We start from the raw sequence: 23,997 nt of genomic DNA, 5'->3' as shown, positions 1-23,997 counted from the left end.
GCATCTGTTAATGGCCCCAGAGCGGGGAGTGCCACGGGGAATGATGCAGCTGCAGCGCTGTGTCCCCTCCCTGCCCCCTAGGCTGGAGAAGGGGGGGTGGGGGAAAACTGGTGGGGGGTGTTTCTCTAGAGGCCAGGCCCCCAAAGCTGCTCCCCAGTGGTGCTGGAGGGGTTAGAGTCCTGCTCTAACCAAGACTGCTGCCTTGGGACTGGAGCACTGTCCTGTTTGCGGATGTGGAACGTCGCGGGGGAGTGGGTAAGGGGAGTACAGATGGGGACAAGCCAGGTCCCACCTCCATAGCAGGTTCTCCCCCAGGCAGGCCCCACTCTGAGGTGCAGTCTCCATCATCTGTCCACATCCAGGAGCCTCAAATCATGCCTCCTCCGCTAGAGGGCTCTGCTCCTGGGTAACAAGAGCACTGGGTACCAAGTGCCTCAGGCATGGGTGGGTTCAAGCCCCAGCTGTGCCACTTATGTCCTTGAGGAAGTGACTTGCATTCTTTTTCTCTTTGTCGGATGGAGAGTTACCCCAGCTTGATAGTGTCTTTGGGAGCAGTAAATGGAGTGAGGTGAAAGGGCCATGGCACACAGAGGACGCCTTACCTTTAACAAAGGTGTTTGGTAATGTGGGAGCAGTAATGCAGGGCCAATTTTTGCCTTTCAATGGATTTATCCATCCATGTAATCCTCCATTTGCTCATCACACTCCTGATTTGTCCATTTGTCCATCCCTCCTCCCACCTACCACCCACTTATCCATCCATTCTCCCCCTCACACAGCCAATTACTCTGTCCTTCCCTCTAGCCACCCATCTGTCCATTTAGTCATTAATCCACCTACCTATTCACTCATCCATTTGTACATTCACCCCATCTACCCCTACCCATATGGATCCCCACCACCCAACTATCTGTCCATCTGTCCATTGCTCTATCATTTATTCACCTACTCTTTACTCTTCCCATTAGCTCATCTACCTATCTGCCCACTCATCCATCCACACATTTCCCTAGCCATCCATCTGTCCATTTATACCCCCACCTATCCATCCTCTACCTATCCACCTAGCAATCCATTTGTCCATTTATTCATCCAATCACCTATCCATCCATTTATTTCCCAACCTATCCATCACCAATCCATGCAACCTTCTACTCATCAATCAGTCCATCCAACCACTTATCCATCCTCCCGTCTATCTACTCATCCATACCCACACCCCATACACATTCACCCACATACATATCTGCAGATATTTCTGCTCCATTCAGTTTGAGAGGCTGGTCAACAGTAACTGGAGACAGGCTGGGTGAGGGTGGGGGAAGGAGAGTAAAGTTGCAGCCAGAGACCACCCTCCCCGTTCTAACGGTATAACCTCACCACCCCCAGCACATCCCTCATGGTTGGAAAGAATCAGAGCAGACAGTCAGTGGGTGGGCCAGTCTGGCCAGATGGTATTTTGGCTGCACAGCTTTTACACACACACACACATGTTGCTAGAACGCTGAACATGGACCGTGCCCCACCCAGCATCCCCAATCCCAAATGCAGAGTAGCCAGGCTTCCAGACATAAATTAAAAAATAAAATAAAATAAAAAAAAGAGTTGGTCTCTGGGAGGGAGAGCTCATGCAGAGATGAAGGCAAAGGCCCCTGGGAGCCAGGGCCAAGAAGGAGGAGAATCCCTGCCCCTCCCCTCAGGATTCCCCACTCCCCAGGGGCCTCAGCCCCTAAGACAGGGTCACTAACGCCAGCCATCAGGCCTCCAACCCCTTTAATGTCCAGTCTCCCAACCTATCTGATTTTGGCGCTGGCCCCTATTTTCCCACCACAGCCCAAGGGAATGGCGGGTGGGGAAGGGAGGGAGTGGGTGCAGCCTGCAGGTCTTTAGCTGGCTTCTCCCGGCTCTAGGTCTGGGTCAGGGGGCCCCACGCACTCCTTGCTGAGCCGCACAATTTCCTGGGACAGAACTTCCATGTCCTAAGAAACAAATGAGCCATCAGGAGTCAGAGAAGGTGGCAGTCGATGGCACCCTCAGCAAGCCTGGGTGTCATCCTCCTCATCCCGTCAATGCCCAGCTATGTCTAGCCTGAGACAGGAAGGTATTTGGAGCAGCTCCCAGAGCTCCCAGCAGTGGGCTGGGCTTGGAAAGGTGTGTGTGGTGTGTGTGAAGGGGTGAGGAGTGCCTGGAGCTAGGGATATGGACATGGGAGTGGATCATCTGCTCTGTGTGGTGAGGCTGGAGGACATGACCCCTACCCCTGCCACCTTCTTGTCTCTAAATGGTGAGCTTGCTTCTCAGAGGCAGGGGCCGGACTTGCATCCTTTCTGACTTCCCCCAAAAGTGGGGAAATACTTGGGTGGCAGGATGGGTTAGTGGACACGTGGGTGGATGCATGGGAGATCCATGGTAGGCAAATAGGTGGAAAAATAAACTGTTCAGAGGACAGGTGGAGGACAACAGGTAGGCAAGCAGGTCGCTGGGCGGGTGGGTAAAAGGTAAGACAGGGGGTGACTGATGAGTAGGTAAGAGAGAGTGATGCATCAGGAAATGGGTGCAGGGGACTTCCCTGGTGGTCCAGTGGTTAAGACTCCATGCTCCCAATGCATGGGGCCTGGGTTCGATCCCTGGTCAGGGAACTAGATCCTGCATGCTGCAACTAAAGATCCCATGTGCCGCAAAGACCCGGCACAGCCAAATATTAAAAAAAAAAAATGCAAAGGCATGGGCAGATGATTAGACGGGTAGCAGGGCAGATGGGCAAATAGTAGGTGGGTTGATGGGAGAGTGGCTGAATGTGTGTATGAATGGATGAGTGGGTGGTTGCAAGGACAGAAGGAAGAGTGAAAGACTAAACTGATAGTGAGTAGGTTGACTGGAGGATGGGAAGATGAGGGGGAAGGAGTGCTTGGTGAATGGGGTGTGTGGAGAGGGGACTGACAGATGACCCAGGGGCTATGTGGCTGGAGAGAAAAAGGGGTAGGCTGGTAGGCCACACTTGCCTTGTGCAAGTGCATATTCTTGGTGAGCTGTTCCTCCAGCATGTTCTGTAACTTCTTGTTCATCTCCCGAAGGTTCTCGTCGCCTGGCTTCACTAGGTCTCTCAGGACGCTGCCCAGCCCACTACGGTCTGTGTGGCCTGCTGCCACAGACACATCTGCAAGGGCCCAGGCTGAGAATCACCCCCTCAGTCGAGCCGAAGGAGAGACAGAGACAGAGCGGGAAAGAGGGGAACAGAGAGTGGGGGAGAAAAATGGGGGGAGAAGCCATCTAACGGAGGGAGCAGAGGCTTTGCCATGTGAGACCTGGCTTCACTTACTAGCTGTGCGGCCCTGAGAAATGGGGTTAGGGACTAACTCATGGAGCTGGAAGAACACATATGACTGTATGCAAAGCACAGAGCACACGGTCAGCTCTCAGCAAGCGTCAACTGGTATTGTTCCGATTAATAAGGAAAAAACAGGGAGAGGAGAAGATTTGAAAGAAGGGAACAAAAGAAATAAAGATGGGGGATGGAGGAAGGAAGAGGAGAAAGGAGGACAGGGGAGGAAGAGCGGAGAGAAGGACCCTAAAAGGGATATGCATCCAGAGAATGAAAATTTCCAGAGGTGGAACCATTTAGACAGGCAGTAGGAACAGTGAGACAAGATGGGGGGGGGATGGGGCGGAAAGAAGAGAAGGGAGAGAAAGCAGAGGAAGAGACACAGGGAGGAGAAAGGGCAACGGGAATGACAGAGAGACACTAGAGAAAGGAGAGTGGAGAGACGACAGAGACTCAGACAGGAGGGAGGAGCCGAGACAAGAGATGGAATACAGAGCAAGACACACAGGTCCTGGCCTGCCTGGCTCCTCCCTCTAGCACCTGTGGTCTCGGCAGTAACTTTGGTGAGCTCCGTAAGGAGAGGAGAGAAGCCGCAGCTCTGGACAGTGGGGAAGGAGGGGGTAGGTGAGGGGCTGGACGAGGGGTGAGGGCTGGGGAGGGGGCACTGACCAATCCGGCTATCCATGACATAGGTCTCGATGATGGCGCTCTTCCGGCAGAGGTCCTCTGCCATGGACGCGCTGCTCACCTCCAGGTGCTTCACCTGCAGGGTGGCCCAGCCCACCTCAGGCCCTCAACTGTGCATGTTCACCCATGAGGAGGGGCCTGGCCAGATATCACCCCACCACCCCCAACTCCTGCCACCCCGCCTCCTCCCCAAGGGCAGGCCAAGAGGGGACGAGCAGGCAGACAGCACCTTCTCCTCCAGCATCCATTTCTCCTGCTGCGTCTCTGCCAGGCGCTGAAAGAGCTCAGCCACTTCCTCATCTGACAGCTCTGCTGGCCGCGGGGGCTGGGCCTGAGGGCTGCTGGATAAGGACTGCGGGGAAGAAGGCAGAGAGGCCAGCCCAGGCTCAGTGCCGACACCCCAGATAGGATCAGGGGCTGAGAAGGAGAACCAAGCCGGGGTGGGCTTTGCAACTGGGGCTGCAGACAAACTGCAGACAAGTCTCGGCACCCTCAGAGACTCTGGATCCCCCTTTGCCTTTTAAAGGGGGAGACAGGAACCACCACACCATAGCCTTATTGAGACCATGAAGGGAGAGCCTATAACAAATGAGCTCTCACTTCCAGTTGACAGGAAAACTAGGGGAGAGAGAAACGAGCTGAATGATACCACTAGGAAGCCAGCAGGAAAATCCCAAAGGTGGGACACTTTCTTCAGGTCAACTGGGTTGGTCTCTTCTACAGGTTGATGTCATGAAAAAAAGGGATCACACGAGATTCAAGAAACTTAAGGCACATAAAGCAACCAGATGCAGCAAATGTGCTCTGAAATTGAATGCAGGTTTTCATAAAACCAGCAATAAAGCACATTTTGGGACCAACTAGAGAAATCTGACTAAGGTCGAAGTATTCAAAAAGATGAAAATTTACCAAATTGGGAGGGTAGAGATCAACAGGTTACTTGTAATCTTATTTAGGTTTAAAAAAGAGAGAGAGAGAGGTCTAGAACGGTATGAACTAAGGATTTATAGTGGTGATCTCTGTATGGTGAAGATGTGATTTCTTTGGATTTTTAAAAAAAAATCTTTGCTTGTGTTTTTAAAACTTTTCTACAATGTATACATACTACTTACAGAATGATAAAAAGGTTATTTCCAAAGAAAAGTGTCCGGCAAGGAAGCTGACACAGACAACAATAATAATAAGTGATAATTATGAGTTGGAAAAAAGGATCTCCCACATGGATAATGCACCTACTATGAGCCACATATTTTATAGCACCAGGAAAGGTGGAATTAGCCCACAGATGATGAAACAAAGGTCAGAGAGAATAATTTGTCCATCCCCCATTTAGCAATCTGAATCCAAGTTGGTGAGCTCGAGGAAAAGTTGACAAGAAAATGTGTGTGCTGGGCCCAGAGTAGAAGATGGCTGCAGGGGAGGGAAAAAGGAGGGCCCAGAATTTGGGTAGAAGCTGGGGCTGTAGGTTCTTCCCCGCCCCTTACCCTGGCTGGAAGAGTCGAGCTCTCCTTCTCCCGCAAGATCTCGCGGTAGCTGAAGGAGGAGATGCTACTGCTGTCCCCAGTCTGGGTCCGGCTTGGTGAATTCACCTCTGATAGAACCAGCTCCTCGAGCCCTGGGAAGAGAGGGAAGAGAAATCTGAGCCCCAATCCCCCAGGGTCCCAGGGCACCGACTGGCAAGAAGAGGCGGAAATAGATTTGACAGAGATGGAGAGAGGCAAAGAGACACTCAGGCATGGGTAACAGTGGAAGCAGACAGTAGGGTAGGGAAAGGCAGAAACCGAAAAAGGAGCTGCCTCTCTAGGCAAACACACACCAGAAGTGAAACAAAGGTGAAGACGGGGAGAAAGATGGTGATGTGGACACACATGGGCATAAAGTGGCGAATGCACTCAGACTCAGGGTAAAGACAGCTGGAGAGGGCAGAGGGGCACCCCTATGTGCAGAGAGAAGACCCCAGAGAGACAGCAAGCCAGAGCTGATGATAGAGGCAAACAGAGACCCTGGCTAAGGACACTAGTCAGAGCAGAGACAGAGAGAGAAAAGATGGCGGCAGACTCGTAGCCATGCACCTAAATCTGAATTTCACCTAATGGACGGATAGAATGTATGGCACACAATTTGAATCTGTTTGTTGATCTGTACACCAATCTGTAACAGAACAGAAATAAAAGTCCTCCCTTATAAAGAGAGGTAACTTCAGGAGACTGAGTGCCTCAGCGAGACACCGATTTGGTAAGAGATACACCCGTTTTTGCCATGTCACTTGAAACACAGCCACTAAGCTTGTGTCTCTGTTCTTGCAGCTGCTTCTGGGTGTCAAGGATGGGGGCTGACACCACAAGCCAAGGATCTCCAGCAAGAGCAGGATGGCTGTGGAGGGACAGGGAGCACATTTTCTCTCGCTTGTGATACGGGAGATGCACCAGAGCCATCACTGCATCTTATTTATTTAAACATATTTAAAGGCCATTTCTTTCTAAAAAAAAAAGCCCAAGGCAACTCAAATTTTTCTGTTGTGTCTTCTGCCTTAAGTGGCAAAAATAACATGGATTTTAGCTGCATAATGATCACACAGTAGTGTTGCTGCCTGACTGTAAGTCTGTCTCCCTAGCTCAACAGGGAGCTCCTAGGGGACTGAGACTTGGGGGGGGCCTCCTACCAGGGATCCTGGATGTGAGCGAGAGGGCTCAGTCCGTATTTATAGAATGAGAGAATGGATACAAGAGACTTAGAGACTCTGGGTGAGGTGTGGGAGTGTATGAGGGGTAGTGGGGAGACAAACAGAGACACAGACGAGAGAGAGAGAAGAGAGAGAGAGGTAAAGGAACAGAGAGAAGAAAAAGGCAGGAGGAGAAAAGGAGAGAACTAGAAAGAGAAAGCCAGGAGAGAAAGGCAGATACAGAGATGACATGAGGAGGCAGAGAGAGACAGAAACAGAGAAGAGACACAGCAAAAAGGAGAGAGACACACAGAGAGATAATGCAGAGAGAGACAGATGAAGGAGGGACCTCCCTGGTGGCACAGTGGTTAAGAATCCGCCTGCTAATGCAGGGGACACGGGTTCGAGCCCTGGTCCGGAAAGATCCCACATGCCGCAGGGCAACTAAGCCCGTGCACCACAACTACTGAGCCTGAGCTCTAGAGCCCGCGAGCCACAACTACTGAGCCCACGTGCCACAACTACTGAAGCCCACGTGCCTAGAGCCTGTGCTCCGCAACAAGAGAAGCCACTGCAATGAGAAGCCCATGGACCGCAACAAAGAGTAGCCGCCGTTCGCCACAACTAGAGAAAGCCTGTGTGCAGCAACGAAGACCCAACACAGCCAAATATAAATAAATAAATAAATAAATATATTAATTAATTAATTAATTAATTAATTAATTAAAAAAAAGAAAGAAAGAAACAGAGGTGGGACAGACGCAGAGAAAGGGTAAAAGACAGACAAAGTGCAAGAGGGACAGAAGACACAGGAGAGCCCTGCAGAGTGAAGTACAGGAAGCAGCCCCAGCCTTCAGACCCGAGCTCTGCCTCCCCACACCTAAGCCTCCCCTGCCGTCCGGGGCCCTCACCTGAGCGGCTCTTGCTATTGGTGAGGATGTCCTGCAACCGCTCCTGCAGCTTATCCGCCCGTTTCCGCTCCAGGTGCAGCTGCCGTTTGAGGTCCTTGAGCTGTGGGGAATGGGGGAAAGATAGGGGCTGAGGCCCGGTGGGCCCACAGGTGGGGGTGGCCGCAGGGCAGGAGTGGGCCATGCTTGGACCCCTTCCCCCATCGTACCGCAGCACTGCCCTTCTTCTCCAGGATTCGCTGCCCATCCACCGTGTCCTTCACCTCCTGTGGGATAGAGAAAGCACAGCTGGTGGGTGCCAGAATGGCTGCATGCAGTGTGCTCCCTCCCTGCCCCACTACTGCATGCTGAGGCCCGGGGTGTGTCGAGGGACCAGGAGGGACCAGTGGGTGACCTGCTTCAGGCTGCTGATGGTCTTCAGGTGGCAGTCTCGCTCCTCCTGAGCCTGTTGGAGCTGATCCCGCACACCCTGCAGCTCCTCTTCCTTGCTCTGCAAAGCAGAGGGCAGCTCAGGCCACAGCTTGGGAAACCTCAGTCCTCCTACCAGAGAGGAATGCCATCATGCAATGGGCACCTTCAGCTCGCCGGCGTGCTGCTCCCGACACTGCTTGAGGGCTTCCTCTTGTTCCTGCTGCTGCTGCTGCAGAGATTCCTACAAGACAAGTCCCAGGTCTGACCACGGCCCCCCCAGAGGATGTCACACCCCCCAGAGGACATCACACCCAGTGAGCGGTGTGAGGGATTGCAGCAGGGCCCCTGTGTATGCAGAGAAGAAACAGAGTGTCACGTTGAGGGCTGCGCCATTCACATCGAAGACCAACATCTGCATTTACATCTTACTTTATTTAATAAAACATAACGTAGCACTTACTGCACACCAGGAATGTTGTAGGGATTTTATATATATTAACTCACTTTATATAACCCTCCCATAACACCTAGACAGCCGGTATTATTGTTATCCCTTTTTTTACGGATGTCGAAAGTGGGCCACAGAGAAGTAAATAACTTGCCCAAGGCAAGTTATTTACTTGCCCTGTCTGGGCTAGAAAGCAGCCCAGACAGGATTCAAACCCAGGCAAACAACTGGCTCCAGCATGTGTGCTCTTCACTGCTACGTGACACTGCCTCTTATGTATTACCATGACTTTTCCAGAAAATAGTAGTAAAAGTTCTGGTTGCATCAAAATTAGAATTATTACATTATAATAATTTTCCGACAGAAGTACAATTTCAGAAGGAAGAGGCATCTTTGCAAATTTGCACATCTGACATTCTGCCCTCCTGATTGATGGCCATGGCCTGATCCCCTCCAGAGGGCTGCTGTTGAGGCAGGGGGCGCTGTGGGGACGCCCAAGTCCAGAGCCTCACAAAGTTCCAGGGTCTGACCACTTCCAGTCCCCTGCTTTGACACGCGTACCCTCCAACCAGCCTCTGCAGCAACTCACCTCAGCCTCCTTCAGGCGCCGTTCAAACCAGCCCTTGGCTCCATCCATGGAGTGTACCTGAGCTTGGAGTTCTTCCACCGTCTGCTGGAGAGTCTCCAGCTCCCGCGTTCGGGCCTGCAAGAGGGCAGAGCAGCAAGGGCCAGGTGGAGGAGCGGGCGCCTCACCCACACCAGCCCCTGGCCCATCAGCAAGGCTACGCTCTCCAGGTTTTACAGGCAGAGAGGCATCATCAGCTGCCCACCCACCTTCTCCTCGCGGATCTGCCCGCGCAGCTCCTCCTCCTGCCGCTTCTTGTCTTCGTGTAGCTCACGGAGCTCACGCTCGTAGCGGGCGCGCACCCCCAGCACCTCCTTCTCGTGCCGTAGTCGGGCTGCTCCCAGCTCCTCCTTGTGCTGGGACTTCTCCTGCAGCGTCTCCATGGCTAGCTCATCCAGCATGGCCTTCCGCTTCTCAGCACTCTGGCACCCAGGAGAGGGGGGCAGGAGGATGTCAGTCAACCTCCTCCCCCGACGCCAAACAAGGCCCAAGGAACAAGCCTAAGTCCACCTCCTCCCCATCCTGACTGAACGGCTAAGTCACTCACCCGTCCTCAGGGAACTGGTCACTTTCTGTGCCCTCCCATTCCCGTGGGCTTACCCACATCACCTGTCCCCCTGCAGACTGGGCCTCCCCCTGTGGTGTTGCCCACCTTACGAGCCTCCTGTAGTTCCTGGGTCAATTGCTCCTTCTCTTGTCCGAGTTCCTGAAGCTGTTCCAGCAGCCGACTATTGGCTCGCAATGACTCCTAATGTGGGGACAAGAAGGGTGAGTTCGATAAAGAGCCCCCAGGAGGTGCTGCTCACCGAGGACATTTCTGGTAGAACATCTCCCTTAGCCCTGGTGAAGCGGGTGATGTTCTGTTTCTAGATGAGAAACATGGCAGAGGCTGCTAGCTGCTCCCCAGCATTCATTCTCCCGCTGTAATTCCGGTTTCTATTGTGGAATCGGAATGGCTGTCCTAACTCACTGAAGAGGCTCAGTCTCAAGTGAAATGACTTGGTCTAGGACACACAGGTGCTAATAAGTTCGGGAGTCAGACTGGAACCCAAGTCCACCTGACTCCATGGTCTTCCCACAGCACCTCATGGGAAACTCCACTGATCCAGGACTAGGGAACTAGGAGGAGACAGGTCAAAGCCAGAGGCATCACCTGGAGCTGGGAGTTGAGGTCATCTTTCTGTCCCATGAGGTCCTCATACTCAGTCTGTCGCTGCTGCAACTCAGCTGTCAGCCCAGCAGTCTGTTCCCGGAGCATATTCAGTTCTTGGGTCTTTGCTGTTTGGATCTGGAGAGAGTGGTGGTGATGGAAAGTGGAGTGAAAGGGGCCCCAGGGGCCAGTCACGGGGTGTTCCAGGGAGACAGGGAGAGAGGTGAAAGGAGAGCCAGGAGTAGAGAGAGAGTATTTCAAAGAGAAAAGCAGTGAGAGAAAGAGATCAACAGGGGATTGGGAAGAGTGGTATATTCATACAATGACATAGTACACAGAGAAAGTAGGACACATCAGTGCTACATATGGATAAACCTCACAGATATAACGCTTCAGGAAAGAAGCCAGACATAGATTGGGTGTCTGATTCCATTTAAATGAAGTTGAAGAGCAAGCAAAACTAATCTATGTTGCTAAAGGTCAGAGGAGTGGTTACTTCTGGGGAAGTATTGATTGAGAAGGGGTAAAAGGGACCTTCTGGGGTGCTGAAAATGCTCTATATCTTCATCTGGGTGGTGGCTACATGGAGACAGATAAATATACAGACAGGGATAATTCACTGAGTGTACACTTAAGATTAGTACACTTCTTGCACTTTACTGGAGAGAAGAAACTAGAATGCAAAAAAAAGCAGGGATGGATGACCAGAGAGAAGAGGGGTGGAAGTCAACAGAAAGAAGAAGCCGAGAATGAAACAGAAACAGAGGCAGGAGAACAGCATGAGGTCCAGACAATGTTGCCCCAATGTGGATCAAAGGCAGAGGGAGACGGGGAGCTGGGGAGGGATCGGCGCAGGCTCCCACGTGTCCTGTACCTGCTCCAGGGCAGCCAGGCTAGTCCTCAAGGCATTGTTCTCAGCCAAGAGTCCTTCCACTTGTTCCTGCGCATCCGCACTCTGGATGGACACCTGGCCCCACCCCCACAACGAGTGAGAGTGGGTCCAGAACAGGAGGACAGGACCTACCCGCAGCCAAGAAAGAAAGGACACACATACACACACCCACGAGAATGACGACCAGGGGAAGCAGGACCCTGGGGCCTTGCCTGCCTGTACAATACCCACTGAGGCTGCCCCCACCCTCACCCCCACCTCCCTGAGCCCGCTCAGTACAATGTACCTGATCTTGTAGGGCTCGCAGAGCTGCTGCATGCTCCAGGAGCTCCCCCTGCCGCTGATCTCTCAGCTCTGCCAAGCTCTGTGGGGACCACGTCAGGGGAGCCCATTCCAGACCTCAGCCTCCCCTGGAGTACATATGACCACACAGACTCCCTCTCTGACCACCTGGCAGCATGCTGCCAGTACTTGAGGGCCTTGGACTACCCAGCCATCAGAGATCTCAGGCTCACCCAGACTCTTGGTCATTATCCCCAGGGGCCTCACACACCCCTGTGTCCCAGTTCTAAACACCTCAGAAACCACCTAGGCTCTTGGGGATTTCAAATTCACTCAGCCCCCATCCATAAGATGGTCTTACACTCACTCAGATTCCAGCTCAGAGGCCCCAGGATTCTCAGACACACTCAACCCCCAGGGACTACAGCTTCACCCAGATTCCTGACCCCAACCCCCAGGGGTTTTAGACACATGCAACCCCCATGTCTCTAGTTCCCAAGAGTCTCAGACCCACCCAAACTCACCACCCCCGATCCTATAGATTTCAAACTGATACAAGTGTGTAGTTTCCAGCTCCTGGTGAGGTCTCAGACTGATACCTCACCTGCCGCTCCTGTCCCCAGTCTCTGGGGATCTTCACACCCAGCTTTACCCAGACTTCTGTCCCCAGCTCCTAGGGGCTTTAGTTAGACCCACAAGCCATCATATCCCCCAATCCAAGGGCCCTGAGACTCACTCACTCTAAGGGGAAGGCTGGAGGCTTTAAAGTCACCCGGCCGCCAACCCTTAGGAGCCTCAGACCTACCTAGACTTTTGCTCCAGTCGCTGGATGTCTCAGACTCACCAGTTTTTTATTCACAGCCCCCAGGGACCACCAACTCACATGATCCAACTTCCTACATGTCTTAAGACCCAAACCAGCCCCCAAGCTCTGAGGGTCTCAAATGCACTCAGACTCCAGGCCCAACTGGCTTACCCTTGAAAGTCTTATATCCACCCAGCCCCCATAGGTCTCAAAGTTACCCAACCTCCAGGGAGTTCAGACTCACTCCAAACTCCTGTTCCCAATCCAGTGACAAAAGATTTCTCCAGATTCCTGTCTCTAATCCCCTGGAGTTTCAGATTCATCCAAACTTGTGGCACATAGGCCCCTAGTCCTCAGCCCCGCTGAGATCTTTAATTCATGCAGATTCCTAGCCCAACTCCTAGGGCTCTCGTGGTTCCCTAGTTCCCATTTTCCTAGCTCCTAGGGGGCCCAGGACCCATCCAGTCCCTATATTTCCAACACAGGAAATATCAGACTCCCCAACTAGCCTCCGTAGACCTCAGAGCTCCCCGGACTCCCAGCCCTGTCCCTATCCCAGTGATCTCAGAACCCAACCCCTCACCTGATTGGCAGCCTCAAGTTCCTGCTGCAGCTTCTGAGTTCGAGCCAACTGGGCTTTGAGATCAGCTTCCTTCCGCTGTTGTAACTCCTCAATCTTGTTCCTGGGGGTGATTGGTGGGAGGGAGGGGCACATCGACCACAGACTGAGGCCCAGTCTCCCAGCTCTGCCCCTGTGATCTTCGGTTAATCCTGCTGGGCACTGACCCATTGTCCACCAATATCCCCAACCCTGGTAGTTACCGGCTGTCATTGAATAGCGTCTCCTTTTCTGTCTGCAGACGGCAAAAACTGGGCACAGAAAGAGAGACATATATGGGTCCATTCCACAAGTCAATCCCCTCCCTAGTACCCCCAAACCCCTTCCCCCCAGCTCTGGAAGAAAGAAATTTACCTTTCTTGTTTCTTTTTCAGTTTCTCGGCGAGCTGGAGTGGGGGAGGAGGGTACAGACAAGTGATAAGAATGAGAATAATATTAATAAAGACAAAAATTAACTTCATGTTTACAGACACCTCCTACTAAGTCCTTTACAGAAACTGGAATTTACTTTTGTTACCTCATGGAATCCTCAAAACAGTCCTGAGAAGTGAGCACCATTGGCTTTACAAATGGGAAACTGAGTCTCAGAAGGGTTAAATAATTTGGTTGCGCAGCTGGTTGGCAGCAAAAACATGACCTCTACCCAGCTCCTCAGGCTCCAAAGCCCAACATTTATGCCTCCGACCTATCGACCGATGGCCATGTCATAGAACAGCTAGGCTGGGAGGCCTGGAAAACAGGATCATGATTGGCTGCCTCACCACTGCGTCTCAAGTTCCTAAGATAAGAGCCAGCAGTCTATAAATGCTTGGATGGATGGACGGATGGATGGATGGATAGATGAATAAAAAAGCAGAGATCGGAGGACCCAGAAGGATGGGATGGGGCCTGCCATGCACAAGACATAGAAGGACATTAGCCCATTTCATATTGAAAGCAAATCTGAGACATAAATGTGAGTCTCTCCATTTCACAGATGACAAAACTGAGGCTTTGAAGAGATACTCTGCCCCTCTACCCTACCAGGGGAAGCATGGCAGGTGGGGAGTGGGTGGGGCAAAGTCCAGGGAAAGCTCGGCAGCCCCACCTTAGCAAGTTCTTCCTGCAACCTGGATGTTTCAGCCTGCTTCAAGGTCTGCTGGGAAGGATGAGGGAGGGAGTTGTTATCAGCAAGGGGGGAGGTAAGGCCTGTGCCTTTCCCTGCCCTCCTGCCTTCCTAATCCATCAGCCCACAAGATGATGTCACAGATATCTCCGTGGGACCACAGGCAGAGCTAGGGCATCTGCCTGCCTCCTGGCACCCCAGCCCCAACAGACCCAGATTCACCTCCAAGCCTTGCAGTTGCTCCCAGAGCAGTCTCTTTTCCTCCTTCTCCATTTCCCATTTCAGCTCCACTTCTGCCAATGGCATGGGGGCCAGGACAGGGGAAGCTGGGCCCCCCAGGTGATTCCCTTGATCCCCAGTGGCAGTTGGCAACCTCCCAGCCTTTTTCCCATAGCGCTCCTGCAGGGCTGGTGGGTAGAACAGAGACATATGATGGATGAGGTAGTCTCAGAAGACCCCTGACACACCTCAAATAGAAGGAGAACTGGCCTTCAACCCCTTAGGTAGCAGAAACCCTGCCTCGGTGGCCATAAGCCTACAAAACAAAGGTTCGCCCCCACCTCTCACAAATCTTTTAAGCCCCACCAACCACGGAAATCCTGTCTACCATCAAATCAGCCCAAGATAGTTTCCCAAGCCCCACCCCATCCCCAAGCCCCACCCACAGTCCTCCAAGGTGATGCCCACCATCCTCCATTTACAGCTGAATCCTCCTATAACCTCTAATCCCCAGCCACATTCTACGAAGTCTCCTTCCTGATCACCAAACTACCACTCACCACCCCACAAGCCCAGCTGCTCTCCACAAGTCCACACATCAGGACACTCACTCCCACACTTTATCAAATTTTCTTTCAGCTCTCATCCCAGACCCCACTGACAACTTGGGCTCAGAATCTTCCTAACACTCCTTCATTCGCTTTCTCCATTTAGCAAACACCTCCTTTCTGATGTCCAGTCTGCTTATCAGTAACATTTGCTAGGTACCAGGTGCTGAACTAAACTCAGAAAGATATCACCTCTTATCTCTACTACAGTTTTCCAGGTGGTGGACATCACTACATGCACTTCGTAGATGACGAAGCTTTGGCTCAGAGAGGTGAAATGGCTTGTCCAAAATCATACACTGGTTCATGGCAGGGCCAAGCCTGATTCTGAAGCCTTTTTCTTCCCCCAGGGAAGACAACACCTTACTCAAGCCCCAAGGTCCCCACATTCCCAGGAGGGTCTCCAGGCACCTGCCACGTTCTTCTGCAAGGCTGTGTTCTCTGCCTGCAGTCTCAGCAGCTCCCCATCCACAAAGCTCCCGGCTTGGGCAGCCCCTGCCCTGGCAGCCCCATCCTTCAGTTGCTGGTTCTCCCGCTCCAGCTGTTCCATCTGGCTACAGAGCTGAGCAGGGGACAAGTGAGGTAGCAGAAAAGCAAAGAATCAGAACAACATTTGCTGAAATATACATAGCATTTGGCCCATGTACTTTACAATTCATTTAATTCCCATAACGCCCCTGTGATGTAGAGGCTCTCATTACTCATTATCCCCACTTCACAGATAAGGACACTGAGGCACAGATGTTAAACAACCTCAAACTCAAACACCTGTTAAGTGACAGAGACATGGAAGATGGAGAATACTGAGAACAATTTTTCGCTTGCCCGCTTGCAACCTCACAGTCGCAATCCACGACCTCAGGCTCCTCTGGAAGTTGCTGGTCCAAGATGTCAGCATCATGGATAGCCCCACTGCCAGCCTTCTTCTGTGGAGGGGTCTGCGTCTGGGAGCCGAGGCACCACAGACAGCTTTCAGAGCATTTCCAGGGTTAGCACTGCCCATGGCTCCCTCTCGTTAGCCCTTGGAGAGCCCGTGGAGAGGAGTACAACGCAAATAAAACTAAGCCAGCCCCCTGCTCAACTCCTGGAGAAAACACAGTTCACACAGCAGACCTGACAAGATCCTTTGTCCCCATTTTCAGATGAGAAGACTGAGGCCCACAGAGAATTTTTATTTTATTGCCTGGGATATTTTCTACCCAGAACACCATTCCTTTCATCCAGTTCTTCACATGACTGACTTTTTTGCATCCTTCTGTGCTCTGCTCAAATGTTACCTTCCAAGTAGTATCCCCCAACACAGAAATTCCAATACTCTCTAGCACAGCATTCTGTTTGCTTCTTTCTTACCTAGCAGGAATCGCAATTCAATTTACCTAATATGTTCTTAGTTTTTTAAATCTCTGAAAATGTTTGGATCATAAATTGTGATTCACAATTAAATTTTGTTTTGTAACGTAGGTCACAAGCATAGATTCAGAAGCCAGACCGCTTGGATGTGAATTTCTACTCTGCCATTTCACCTTGGCACAAATTACTTCATCTCGAGGGGGCTCAGTTTTCCCCATCTGTCGAATAGGGATAGTAATGATATCTCATCGGTTTGCTGTGAGAATTAAATAAGTGAATAATGTAAAGCACATCAAACAGGACCTGGTACACAGTAAACACTATGTAACTGTCAGCTGTCAGTACTATTATTAGTGTTTGTTTACTATGTTATCATCTTTTTCCCCATCCCACCCCCAGAATATAAGCTACCCAAGAGGGAGGACTATTCTGTACTGCTCACAACTATTTCCAGAACACAGAGCACATAGTGGGGGCTCAATAACTATTTGTTGAAGGAACAACTGAGCTGAAATATCTTGGCAAATACGTGGTGGAGGCGGGCCCGGAACTCAGGTCTCCCTGTGAGCATTTCTAGCTTCCAGGAGGAGGAGGGGTACTGCGAAGGAGGTTCTATACCTGGCTCAGTGCCTAGCCCAGGGCAGGCACTGAGAAACACGAGCTGGGTTTATAGAGGAATAACTGCCCCTGTCTCTCCCGGCAAGAACCATGATACCACTGAGGCCAGAGGCAGGAAGCAGTGAGAAGTGAGGCGATGAGGTCAGCTGTTATGTGAGCACCAGGGGTTCTGAAATTTCGGGGACGGGGACCCACTGGGAGGTGTTGTCTAAAGAAGCAACGTGGTAAGACCTGCGGGTCAGGACAACCGTTATGGCTTGGCCTGGTAAAAGATGCTAGAAGTGAGGAGACCAGCGAGGAGGCTGTGGGAATAGAGGTGGTAAGGGCTGAGGCAGGGCAAGGTCACAGGATGGATATAAAACTTGTAAATAGTCAAGAAATATTTGAGAGGGAAAATGAATAAATAAAAGGATACTATCAGTAGCTAACACCTACATAGCTGATACTATGTGCAAGGCTCTGTTCTAAGTGGTTTATAGACATTAACCCATTCAATCCTCACAAAAGCCCTGCCAGGCAGGTACTGTCATTATCATCTTTTCCATTTTAAATATTTGGGAACCAAGAAACAGGGAGCTTAAGTGACTTGCTCAAGGTTACAGTCAGTAAAAGGCAGAGCCAAGAGTTTAATCTAGGCCTCTGGCTCTTAACTACTACTTACTAAATTGCCTCTGGTATTGTACCTACACAAAGGTTGTGTTTTTGGTTTGTTTTCTTTTTTAAGGTTTTGAGCCCTACATTCTCAGGTAGAGCCTTGGAAATACCTTTTTTGTTGCTGTGAGACTTTTTTCCCTTAAAACACATGAAAAACTTAGAAAAGGGAAGCAGCTCAAACATCTTTCCATCCCATACTAAGCGTAAGAATTTTACCTAAGACCTCCCAACAACCTGGGGCTCCATAGCATCGGCCCCAAAATATACACAAGGAGACCTGAAGCTCAAAGGAAAGGAGTGACTTGGTCAGGAACCAGCTGACCTCATGGCTTGGAGCCTTCTAATCCCAGCACAGTGGGTGGTCCCATCTGTCAAATCACTGCCCCCCAGCAGAGATCGAGGCCCTGTTTCAGCACCATGGACAGTGACCCAGGGCCAGCCTCTGTCCAACCACCCTCAGCTGCCCTCCGGCTTCAGCCCAGGTGGCCCCTACCCCTTGGACCCCCCTCAACTATCCAGGGCACCAGCACCTTGCTGAACTCGGCCATAAGCGTGCTGTTCTGCAAACGGAAGTCCTCCTCCTGGCTGTGCAGCTTTGCCTGCAGCATCTCATTTTCACTCAGCAGCCCCTCGACTTCCTGCAGTGGCAGATGTGGGCCAGGTCTCCAACAGGGGTAGAAAGGATGGGGCAGTAGGGCAAAGAAACAGAGAGAGGGAGAAAATGACATTGGGGGGAGAACATAGGGTACAGAGAATGAGATGGGTGAGATCAAGAGATACAGGGGGAAAGACAGACATAGGATGGATAAAAGAGGAGATAAGGAGGGAGAGAGGGAGAGAGGGAGAGAGAGACATGGGGTAGAGAGAAGGGAAGATGTGGAAGGAGAAAGGGATGAGGGGAGACAGTGGGAGGAAAGAGAGGGGTATATAGAAATAGGGAAGAAAGGAAGCAGAGAAAGATGGGGAAAGGGGGTTAGATAGGGAAGGAGAGAGGGATGGGATGGGGGAGAGAGAAAAAAAGAAAAGGTAGGATGACAGAGAGATAGGAACAGAGAGATCAACAGAGGGAGAACAGAGAGAGGGGGTCAGGGAAAGAAATGAATCAGGAAGAGAAAAAGGAACAGGAGAGAGAGGAACGGGGAGAGAGGCACAGGGGAGAGAGAAACAAGGAGTCAAGAGACAGAAAGAAAGGGAAAGAAGAAAGGAGAGAAACGGTGGCAGAGATAGGAACAGGTGGGGGAAAGAAAAAGAGAAGGTTGGGGAGAGAAACAAGAATCCGAGAGGAACAGAAAGACAGAGACAGAGACTCAGAGAGGAGGACACAGAGAAAGAAAGGGGGAAGGAAAGACATACAGAGAGAGGTGCAGAGTGAGAGACAAAACAGGAGAACAAAGATAGACACAAAAACACATGGCAGGGAGGTAGTCACAGATGCAAGCGCACACACAGAGAAAGAAAGGCCAATACCAGGAGATCCCAGCATACAGAAATATCCCCTCTAAGGCAGTCTCCCAGACACATTTACCCGCCAGGGGTCCCCTTACCTGAGCTTTCTTGCTCTTGCTCAGTGCCTAAAGGTGAGGGAGGTGAGAAGAGAGATAAGGTGACCAGAGACGGACTCCCTCACTAGGGTATGGAGATATTGTGGCAAGTGTCAAGGGAGGACAATGATAACGGGGGGGGAGGGATGGGGGTGTCTTTAACCACAATCAGTAGCCCACAGGAATGATGGAGTGAGTGAGTGGGTGAGTGAGGAGCACCCTGCTTACATCCTTTCCTCTACGGTCTTGAGGCTTTTCATGGGTCTTAGCATTTAACCCTTCATAGGCTGGATCTCTGGGCTCAGAAATTATGGCTTCACTGTTCCATCTGTCCAAACACATCTATGTGGATCCCTCCCATGCACCGTGGAAACTGCTGTTCCCCTGCTGGGCAGCTGAGGGCATCGCCAGGTTGGGAAATCAGCACCCTACCGAAGAGAAGCCTAGCTTTCTGACTGCCAGACTTTCTGCATTCTGTGTTCCTTCATCTAACAAATATACATGGAGAACATACTGCATATAACATTGTACTGTGCATGGGGACAGAGCAGTGAAGGAAGAGACAAAGGAGGGTCTTGAATGCCTCGAGGGGCCGTGGTAGGTCATATGCTATCTCATCTTCAAAGGATTTGAGAGGTAGGTTTAGTCTCACTTTACCAACGGGACCAGGACAGGGGTGGGGAATAGGAGCACAAGGCAGGAGTATGAGTGGGGGACAGGAGGCAGATTCAAGGCAGATTTACTGATAGATTTCATTAGTTAGTTAGCAACCAGTGAATGAGAATGAGTAATTGAAATTAAAAATGCATTAAGAGTAAATGAAAATTAATCAATAAATTAAGCAGACCTAGATAAGATTACCAAACAAAGGAGACTTCCATGAGAAATTTTTGAATGACTAGTGACAGCATGTAACATTAGGTCTGGTTCACTGTAGGTGCTCACTGGACAGACGAATGAGTCACATGGCTACAGGGAACACACGGGTGGGTGAGTAGGTGGAAGGGGGTACCTTCTGAGCTTTGTTGAACTCCTTATCCAGGTAGGCGACCTTCTGTCGAAGACTGGTAAGTTCTGGTGTGGGGAAAGCAGGGAGTCTCAGCCTCAGTCAGTGGTGAGGAGCTGAAAGGTCCTCCTGCCAGGCCTCTGAGATTTTTTCCCCTTGGCCTCCGTCCTCCAAAGCCACCCCCATCTAATGAGACCCTCTTGGCTCACCAACACCATTCTTGCGTAGTTCATCTGAAAGCTGGTAGTTGTTTGTCCGGAGTTCTAGGAGCTGAGCCTTAGGGGGAAGCAGGGAAGGAAATGACTTGGCAGGAATGTGCCCCCTACCCTCATGAGGAGAGAACCAATCCTCTGAGCCCTAGAGACCCTGCTGCCCTCCATGCGCCTCTTTAGTCACTCCTAAGACCCATGCCTGCTTCAGCCCAAATGAGTCCAGCCGCTCAGCCTGTCCCACCTTCTCCAGTTCTACATACATAAACACAGTCAGCCTCACCTGTCTCCCTGCTGCCTCCATCTCTCCCCTTCCAATCCAGCTATGCCCTCAGGCCATGACAGAATGCTGACCCAGTCAGTCTCTTGCTCATGTGTGTTCCATGCCCACAGGATAAAGTCTGCCTCTTCATCTGGATTGGCCTCGTCACACGCTAAACACTGTTCTGTCTTCTGTCAGAGGTGTTGCCTATCCTCTTGGCCAGAGTAGGGGGCAGGGGATTGCCTTCCTCCCTCTTTCCCAAGGGAAGAGGGCCTGGTATTATGACCAATTTCACTGAGTAAAAGGGGGCTGCCCAGGGTCCCCACCCCCAAAGCTCTCAAAATATGTCCAGACCCCTTTCAAGAATTGAGGGAAAGTGAAGTATGGGCCATTCCAAACAGCATATCCCTACCTACCAGCCCTGTAGGGTGCTGAGGCCAATTCTTCCCAGACCACCATCCCTTTACCCCACCAAGACCTTTCCCTCTCTCCCATGGCACCAGCCTCCATCCCTGGGTGGTCTGCTAAAGGTGAGAGGGCTTGGCCTCTATAGAATCTTTCCTGCCCCTGTCCTCTCCCAGACCCAGTGATCTGTCTCCCCCAGTCCTGATCCAGTTGGAACACCCCTGGCACCCACTTACAGTCTCTATCCATCAGAGGCCAATGGTTTTCCCTTCACTCATGACCAACAGAATCAATCTTCCTCATTCAAGGATCCCCTGTACCCCTCAAGATCTCCCCAGTCACAATCCAATGGGATGACGCTATACCCTTCAGGGTTTTTCCCCCACAAGGCCTTGGGTGGGCCAGTTGGATTACTCTTACATGGAATACTTTGCACAAGTTACAGGGGCCTTCCCCTTTTCTGGTCCAATTATCTCAGTCTTCCACCCTCAGGGTCCCTCACATAGCGACAACTGGTTTCCTTCATTCAAGGATGAATGGAATACCTGCTCTCACTCGGAGTTCCTCCTGTCTTCCCACAGGCCCCTACGCAGGGTTTCCCCCTTTCAGAGTCTCCACACAAAATCCAATGGTCTTCCCCAGTAAGGAATTCTCTCAACAAGGGCCCACTCTGGCCTTTCATCCACCTCAGAGTCCCCCCAAAAAGAATCAAGTGGTCACAGTACTCAGTCAGGGTACCTTTCCACAGACCGGTGATTTCCCCTCCAAGCAGTCCAAGGTATCTATCACTCTTTCACCTCCTCTGGTCCTCTCTCCAACAAGGATTAATCGTATTACCCATTCAGGGCCTTCTTCACCCAACATCTAATGGGATCACCCGTAATCATCCAATGGTACTGCCCTCTCTTGGGATCCGCTACCACCCCTCGCACAGGAGCTCCACCTCCCAGCAACAATGACATGTGGGGTCTTTCCCCAGTCCCCTGACATAGTGGTATCTCCCACAAAAACGTCCACCTCCCACCGGTAATGGTATTGCCCTCTCCAGGGCTCCCCCCACCATGAAGCAAACAGCAGCAAACAGCCCAACGCCCGCTTCCTTCCTCTCCAGGCAAAATGGTTTCGCCCTCTCAGGATCTCCTTCCCTCAAAGCCCAGCATTACCGTTGCCCACCCAAGGTGTCCCCCGCACGGGCCCAAAGGTCTCGTCCCCTCCAGGTCTGAGTAAGGTATCGCCCACGCTAGGACTCTCTCTTCCGCCCACAAGGCTAACAGAATCCATCCCCTCAGAACCCAACAGTATCTCGGAATCCAGTAGTCTCACCACTCGGAGTCTCAGTTTCCCTTCTCCAGACCAACCCCTTAGGCTCAAGGTCCATCCCAACCAACCCCTGCTCAGAGCCGGTGGGACGATCTTTCTCTTCCCCGCCCCCCCGTCGCCTAGCCCGGTGGTCTTTTCCCCGGCGAGCGGCACCTGCATCCGTTGAAACTCCTCCTCAGACAGAGCTTGCGCCATGTTCCTCCCCCCCACCCCCCGAAGAGCTTTCTGCGCAGACGCAGTTTGTCCCTCCTGTCAGTAGCATTAAGGTCGGACCAAACCACTGGGCAGGAATAGAGGGGGAGGAGTCTACTCCGGAAGTTCAGCACTTTGGGAAACGAGAGAAGGAAACCGACAGGTTAGGTGAATTGCAATGTAATATTTTACCAGAATCAAGGTAATTTGTTCTGGCTTTTGAGCTCTCATGGACTACTCATTGTGATGCGACACTATGGCATCCCTGTGTCATGGGTGGACTCGTCGCTAGGGATGCGTTTGCAGACCGAAAATCACGCTTCCGTGGTACTCCTTTAAGGAGAATGGTTGGCTTTACCGTAGAAAAGAAAGCGGAAGCCTTGCGCATGTCTTGTTCCCGCCCTCCTCCGGGTGACCCCAAAAGGGAATTCCGCCTCTGGTGAAACCGTTGGCGTTTTTTTTTTGTTTTGTTTTGTTTTGTTTTTAAAGATTTGACGCTGATTTTCTTAACATGATGCTGTTGTTAGATAAAGGGCCTAGCCACCAATAAATTTAAAATACCTGTGAGGAAAGAATGGCAGTGACTCAAACGGGAAAGCTGCATTTAAAAAACAAAAATAGGATGACGAAACACCGGGAACATTCAAATAAGTATTAAAATGCATTATAAGCCTCTCTGGTGCTTACTGGCCACCTCTGCAAACGCTGCCACCCAAACAGTAGTTTTTATGTGGGAAGGAAAAAAATCAGAAAGCATGTTTAGCAGCAACATATATGTACCAGGATACACCCTATTTATTTTTTTTTGGGGGGGGAGGAGGGAGAAACTTAATTTTGATTCCATTTTAAACGTACAGAAAAACAAGAATGGTACAAGGAAATTCCCTGTACCCTTTTGCCAGATTCATCAATTGTTCACATTTTGCCACCTTTGCTTTGTCATTCTCTCTCTCTCTGTCTCTCAATATAAAAATTTTGAACCATTGGCTTCAGCATCCATCGATTATTTTCTAACACCAACATTCCTTTGATACTTGTTAGTTACTCTTCTACTGTAAGGAAGAGCTTTCTCTTCTTCCCCATTTATGTGTTTATATCTGTACAGACTCATGTTCTTATTTTGTTCAGTAAATTATAAATTATAATACATAATATAAATTATAATCAATCACGCTCAAATTGTCCCAGATTTGGCCAGTGGGAGCTCCTTCAAGTTGACTTTTGTGTCCCTTTGACATGCCCCCATCATTTTTGTTAACGCACTTCCTTTCTGGCATTACAAGATGCTCCAGACTCAACATTACTCCTTTTCAGCCCCAGTTGAGAAAGTATTCATTGCTACTAGGGTGTAATTGTTTCTAGGCCCTCTCAGTGTACAGAGCTAGAAAATACATGTATATAGTCTAATCCATGTAAACACACATCTATATTTATATATTTTGCTATAGGTATATATACTTTAAAAACACAGGTACACTACTAATACCTTCTATTTCAACACAACAACACAAGATTCATTCTAGTTTCCTCACTTTTCATATTTGTAAATCCCTTCTCCAACAGAAAGAAACCTAGCTCCCAAAATCCACAATAAATTTACTTATTTGTGTAATCATATAATACACATTAACTCCAGAATTGCTAACCCATAAGACTGTGCAAAACAAATCTACCAACTACAGGTCAATACTTTTTTA

The 23,997-nt window shown here is 50.7% G+C and overlaps 1 protein-coding gene across 5 annotated transcripts; it reads right to left on the bottom strand.

Annotated features, from left to right (window-relative positions):
• Positions 1-1,429: 1,429 nt before the first annotated feature.
• On the bottom strand, positions 1,430-22,330 carry GRIPAP1 (GRIP1 associated protein 1). 5 transcript variants are annotated; one of them, XM_081222750.1, is made up of 26 exons: positions 22,262-22,330; positions 20,122-20,188; positions 19,919-19,980; positions 18,910-18,936; positions 17,896-18,003; positions 15,155-15,305; positions 14,139-14,323; positions 13,899-13,949; positions 13,166-13,197; positions 13,015-13,062; positions 12,776-12,875; positions 11,392-11,469; positions 11,088-11,180; positions 10,217-10,351; positions 9,716-9,811; positions 9,273-9,485; positions 9,028-9,141; positions 8,154-8,231; positions 7,974-8,069; positions 7,789-7,845; positions 7,583-7,682; positions 5,494-5,624; positions 4,239-4,361; positions 3,992-4,085; positions 3,003-3,172; positions 1,430-1,979 (listed from the first exon to the last, which is right to left on the bottom strand). In XM_081222750.1, exons 1-26 carry the CDS (start codon positions 22,301-22,303, stop codon positions 1,887-1,889), a joined length of 2,544 nt encoding a protein of 847 aa, XP_081078876.1. In that variant the 5' UTR covers positions 22,304-22,330; the 3' UTR covers positions 1,430-1,886. The 5 variants fall into 5 exon arrangements, with proteins under 5 accessions (XP_081078876.1, XP_081078878.1, XP_081078877.1 ...); XM_081222752.1 differs by having other exon boundaries at positions 3,003-3,157; XM_081222751.1 differs by having other exon boundaries at positions 13,899-13,946.
• Between the last annotated feature and the right edge of the window lie 1,667 nt (positions 22,331-23,997).

Source organism: Mesoplodon bidens (genome assembly GCF_964165515.1).
Source record: "Mesoplodon bidens genome assembly, chromosome: X".
NCBI classification, from domain to species: Eukaryota; Metazoa; Chordata; class Mammalia; order Artiodactyla; family Ziphiidae; genus Mesoplodon; species Mesoplodon bidens.
This window is presented reverse-complemented; position numbering and strand designations above follow the sequence as displayed.

What these genes read in the sequence shown, in the direction of transcription:
- GRIPAP1 (XM_081222750.1), bottom strand. Translation starts at nt 22,303, where the DNA reads ATGGCGCAAGCTCTGTCTGAGGAGGAGTTTCAACGGATGCAG. An exon ending in TGCAGGAAGAACTTGCTAAG is followed by an intron (nt 13,198 to 13,898) that starts GTGGGGCTGCCG and finishes CCCCCACTCCAG; the next exon opens with CTCGCCGAGAAACTGAAAAA. An exon ending in GGCGCCTGAAGGAGGCTGAG is followed by an intron (nt 8,232 to 9,027) that starts GTGAGTTGCTGC and finishes CTTGTCTTGTAG; the next exon opens with GAATCTCTGCAGCAGCAGCA.